The sequence below is a fragment of the Belonocnema kinseyi genome, chromosome 9 (genome assembly GCF_010883055.1).
Source record: "Belonocnema kinseyi isolate 2016_QV_RU_SX_M_011 chromosome 9, B_treatae_v1, whole genome shotgun sequence".
Taxonomy (NCBI): Eukaryota; Metazoa; Arthropoda; class Insecta; order Hymenoptera; family Cynipidae; genus Belonocnema; species Belonocnema kinseyi.
The window spans coordinates 1,452,820-1,457,477 of NC_046665.1; the positions used below are offsets into that span (position 1 = coordinate 1,452,820).

The following is a 4,658-nucleotide window of genomic DNA, read 5'->3' on the forward strand; positions in this document are numbered from 1 at the left end:
TTTCTCTTTTTACCCTTTTTATTTGTTACATCTTTTTCTCTATTTGTATCTACTTTATTTTGAATCTCTATTTCTTTCTCTGAATTTTCACTATCAAATAAAACAACAAAATCTTCATCGAAATCTTCGCTATCAGAATTTTTTATGTCCATATTATTCATTTCTAATTCTAGACTTTTATCAATATTTTTATATGTCAATTTTTCTCTAACTTTAACATGTTTAGAAAGTATTAATTTTCCTGATTTGGGGTGCCACAATATATATCCATTAGCTGTTTGACCTACTAGAATTCCCTTTATTGCCTTTTCTGACAATTTAGTTTCAATCAAGGGCTTTTTAGCATAAGCTATGCTTCTAAATCTTCTAATCTTGTCTATATGACATTTACTGTTAGAGGATAATATATTTAGTGGAGTTTGAAAATCTATTGATGAATTGAGTGTTCTATTATACAAGTTAACTGATACCTCTAACGCTAAATTCCACATAACTTTTGGCAATCCCGAATCTATCATAAGTGATCTAACTTTTTCTAACAAAGTCCTATTTAAACGCTCTGCTGTACCGTTCTGCGGCGGCGTGTAGGGATTAGAAAAATTAGAATCAATTTTCTCTTTTTCAACTATTTCAGAGAATTCCCCTCCTGTAAATTCTCTAGCGTTGTCAGCTCTAATAAAGCAAGCTTTATGATCTTTGCCCACTAAGTTCCTTACACTTCTTAGATAGTTTTCCAAGCACTCTCCTGACTCAGATTTATTTTTAATTGCATAGGCTTTAGCAAATTTGGAATAATCATCTATGAACGCTATAATGAATCTTTTTTGACCTGGAAAAGTTTTAGTTTTGAAAGGGCCCATAATATCTGTGTGAATTAATTTAAGGGGTTGGTCTGCTCTAGTTCTAGTTTCAGAAAAAGGTTGCCTATTCATTTTAGCCATTATGCAAACCTCACAATTTTTAATATTTTCGTTAAACTCAACCTTCTCTAAATTCTTGTCTATCTTTTTCAGTTTTTCAAGGTATCCTAAAGACGGATGTCCCAATCTAATATGCCAGAGCATTCCCTCATCTAACTCTTCACTATACTTTTTCTCTAATTCAAATGACTCGAACAAATCATCAATATCGTATTTACTTTCAAGGTCATCAAGATTGCAACTTTGAAAATCACTATATTGGCTAAATTTGGGGCACACATTTTCCAGGTCAGGCTCCCTCCCAATCTCATTCTCTATTACTTCCTTTTCAAGGGAATCAGCTTGAGATTGAGAAGTAACCTCTTCTAAGTTTATCAAACTAGCTCTACAAGTGTATTTATGATAATTCGATTTATTTAATTTGTCTCCTAAGTTTTTAATCTCTAAGTGAATTAACCAGTTAGGCTTTTCATAATATCCAGTCATATGTTCAAAACCTGTTTGTTTATCATAAATTTTTATTGTAGAGTCATCTAAATAAATACAAAAACCAGCATCTGCAAAATGTCTGAGAGACAGCAAATTCTCCGAAACATTTTCAGCTGCTAAAACATTTGACGATTTAATAGGATAACCCTTCTGGTCTAATTTGTTAATGTATAAATCACCTTTACCATCTATTTGAATGTCTGCCGATTTATTTTTCTTGGCACTTTCAATAACAGCTCCAGAACATTTTTCGAAATTATGTAAAATAAAACCTTTATTTACAATATGTTCTGTAGCTCCAGAGTCAACAAGAAAAGTTATCTCATTATTTGATGTTTTAGAATTAGTCTTACCTTCTAAAGATAATTGAGCAGATTTGGCGAATTTTTGTTGATTATTTTTATTGTTGGTGGTGAATGGACGTTTTCCACCTCTTGTAAAATTATTACCTCTGCCTCTATAACTACCACCTCTATGACTACCACCTCTATTACCTCTAGTGTTATTATTATTTTGATAATTATTGTAAAAGCCTCTTCCTCTAAAATTACCACCACTACCCCTCGAACCTCTATTATTATAAGAGTTTCCTCTACTATACCTTTAATTTTGTTTCTTTGCCTGGTGCTTATCATGTTCTTCCTGGCTAAAGTTTGGGCAGTCCTTACTTTTGTGGTCCCTAACACCCTTGCAGGCAAAGCAGAAACACACGCCCAGGGGTGCCAGATGACATTGCTGCTGTGTATGGCCCTGCTGGTAGCAGCGAAAGCACGTATCGTTGTTACCGCCACAACCAGAAGCGCCCCCACCAGCAGCAACATTGGCAGATGTAGCTGCGCCTCTATTGCGCCTGTCCGCCTCGAGCTGGAGTACAAATTTTTTCATCTCTACAAATGTCATTCCTCTATTTTTGTTTTGTTTGGTTAGTATATTCATCTCTCTCATGCGCGGATAAGTTTCTTTAACAGCTTTTATAAAATCATATCTTTTTTCCGCATCAGTGATAGGAATAGCTTCAGTGTTTAATTCATATTTTCGAATCAAAAACTCGAAATTATTTATAAAATCTTTAACTTTATCATTTTTATTTTATTTGAGACTGAAGAGCTTTTCCCTCACTCCTGCTTTATCTACATTAGACTCTAAAACTCTTTGACTTTTGATTACATTCAGAACTTTTGCTGCATCACTGATGTCTAGAATCAATTTATGGTAATTTTCATCTAAATGATTAATTATGATATATGATGATATTAATTATGATATAGTTTGTCTAACCAAACATTGAAATCTGATTTTGAAGTCAATGTAAAGTCTGGAATTGAACTATTGATCAGTAAATTTGGGGTACGAAAATTATCGACAAGATTAGATTCATTACTTCTATTCTCTAGGATATTATCTATCGAAAAGTTACTAGGGGGAGCAAATCTATTTAACGGTTGTGGTGTAGAGGCGGTAAAGTTTGGGCTATTAGTATGTGTGGTAGAATTTTCGCTATTTCTAGATACCTCTAAACGTCTAATCTCTCCTCGTTGGAACTCTAAAGACATCTCCATCATTCTCTGAGAGTGCTGAAGTGCCTGACTCATGTGCGGCCAGCCAGTTCCCTGGGTACTGGCTATGTGCTCCAGGGTGGACAGCAGATGTCCCAAGGTGATCTTCGGACCTGGGACTTGGAGCGGAGTGTTGTACACATGAGTCACATCGGTGCTGCTGGCAGCTGGCCAGCGAAGATTCGCATTGATATTTGGATCTCCGAAGTGCTGAGCAAAGCTGGTAACGGCAGGCTGACTGCCAACTAGGTACGCCAGCAACAGCTTGAGCTCCACCAGCTGATGTCGTTGTTGATGGGCCTCTGAGAGGAGAAGTCGGGGCTGCAGTGACTTGCTGGCCTCCGCTGGCTCCATTGCCATTGGTGTTGTGCACTATGTTTCCATTGGAGGAAGTGACAACTGCTGATGTTGTTGTTGTTGGAGCAGTAGTTGAGGTTGCTGTTACAGTGTTAGTCACTAGAAACAATTCTATTTTGAATGTTTGGTCTTTCTCTATATTTTTTTTTCTCTTCTCTATCATATTCGGATCCGTTACTCTAAAATCTGTTTCTAGTATTCTACTCTATTCTAATTTTTTTTTCAAATTTGCAATTTAGTAAAATGAATAGCAAATTTCCATAGATTTTGCAAACAAAATCAACTTCTAAAAATTTATTTACTAGCTCCATTTTAATATTTTACCTGAAGCATTAGCATTTTCAGTCGTTGGCACTTGGTTGTTGCCATTCTCCACAACCTCCTTAGTTTCCGTCATTTTCTTTTTCTCTATAAACAATGCCAAACATTCACTCTATTATATTTTTGGAAGTTTTGGGATTTCATTTCGTAATTACAGACACTGCTGGCAAAACCGGTCCGAAATCGCAATTGCCGTACGCACTGATCAGTACCATACACGTGCTCCCTCCCTTTCTGCTGACCATACATAGCGCAACATAATCGAGGAGGGGCGACCGCACACGTGCATGACACTAAACCAGTGTTTCCGTCAACTGCAAAAGTCATGAGAGTTGTTGACCATACATAGCGCAACAAACTCGACTTTTGGAGAATTTATTTTTAGTTGTTTTTATTATTTCCAACTATTAAAGACGCTTGTTTTTATTTTTAATAAATATGGAATATATATATAAATTTAAAAATATGTGTATATATTAGCAAATGCCAAAGATATTCGTAAATAGTAATATATATATATAGATTATAATTTTAAGTTACTAAACACATGTGTAATTTTTAATTAAGATGCATATCTTTTCTATAATATTAACTCTAATAATTTTTTTTGTTTTTGGCTATGATTTTTATTGGAAATAATAAGCACTGTTCTCTATATATAAGTATACAGTAAGCAACGTGTATACTCTGAATACTCGTGTGCCGTCGAGTAAGCCAGCGCGAGCGGTCTTTCTCCTAGTCCGCGCTCTCGTTCGTTTTTCACGCACACTTTATTGTGAGCACACGTTTACGCCTTATTTCCGTCTCGCTTGCTTACGCGCGCCTCTCTCGCACAACTATGGCATGTCCCTGTTGCACACTCAACAAGCACGTGTTATCATTTTTCACGCGCGCACTCTGCTACTCTATTTGCCTCTCTCTAACTCGTCGCGTCAGTATGCGCGCATGATGCCTTTCTCTCTCTTTACCGCGGAATCTATTTCTCTCTCACTCTACCTCGTTCGGCAACCGCGCG

The 4,658-nt window shown here is 36.2% G+C and overlaps 1 protein-coding gene across 2 annotated transcripts in view; it reads right to left on the bottom strand.

Moving 5' to 3' along the window:
- The window catches only part of LOC117179410, a 5,220-nt gene extending 1,515 nt beyond the window's left edge, over positions 1–3,705 (bottom strand). The window contains exon 1 of one of the 2 annotated variants that reach the window (XR_004467919.1): positions 2,011–3,705. Coding sequence is in view for 1 of the 2 variants with exons in the window: in XM_033371171.1 (XP_033227062.1) it covers positions 2,921–3,325 (405 nt within the window). In the remaining variant the exon portion in view is untranslated. The remainder of the gene's footprint in view (positions 1–2,010) is intronic. The other variant, XM_033371171.1, reaches the window with a different exon arrangement.
- Positions 3,706–4,658: the final 953 nt, after the last annotated feature.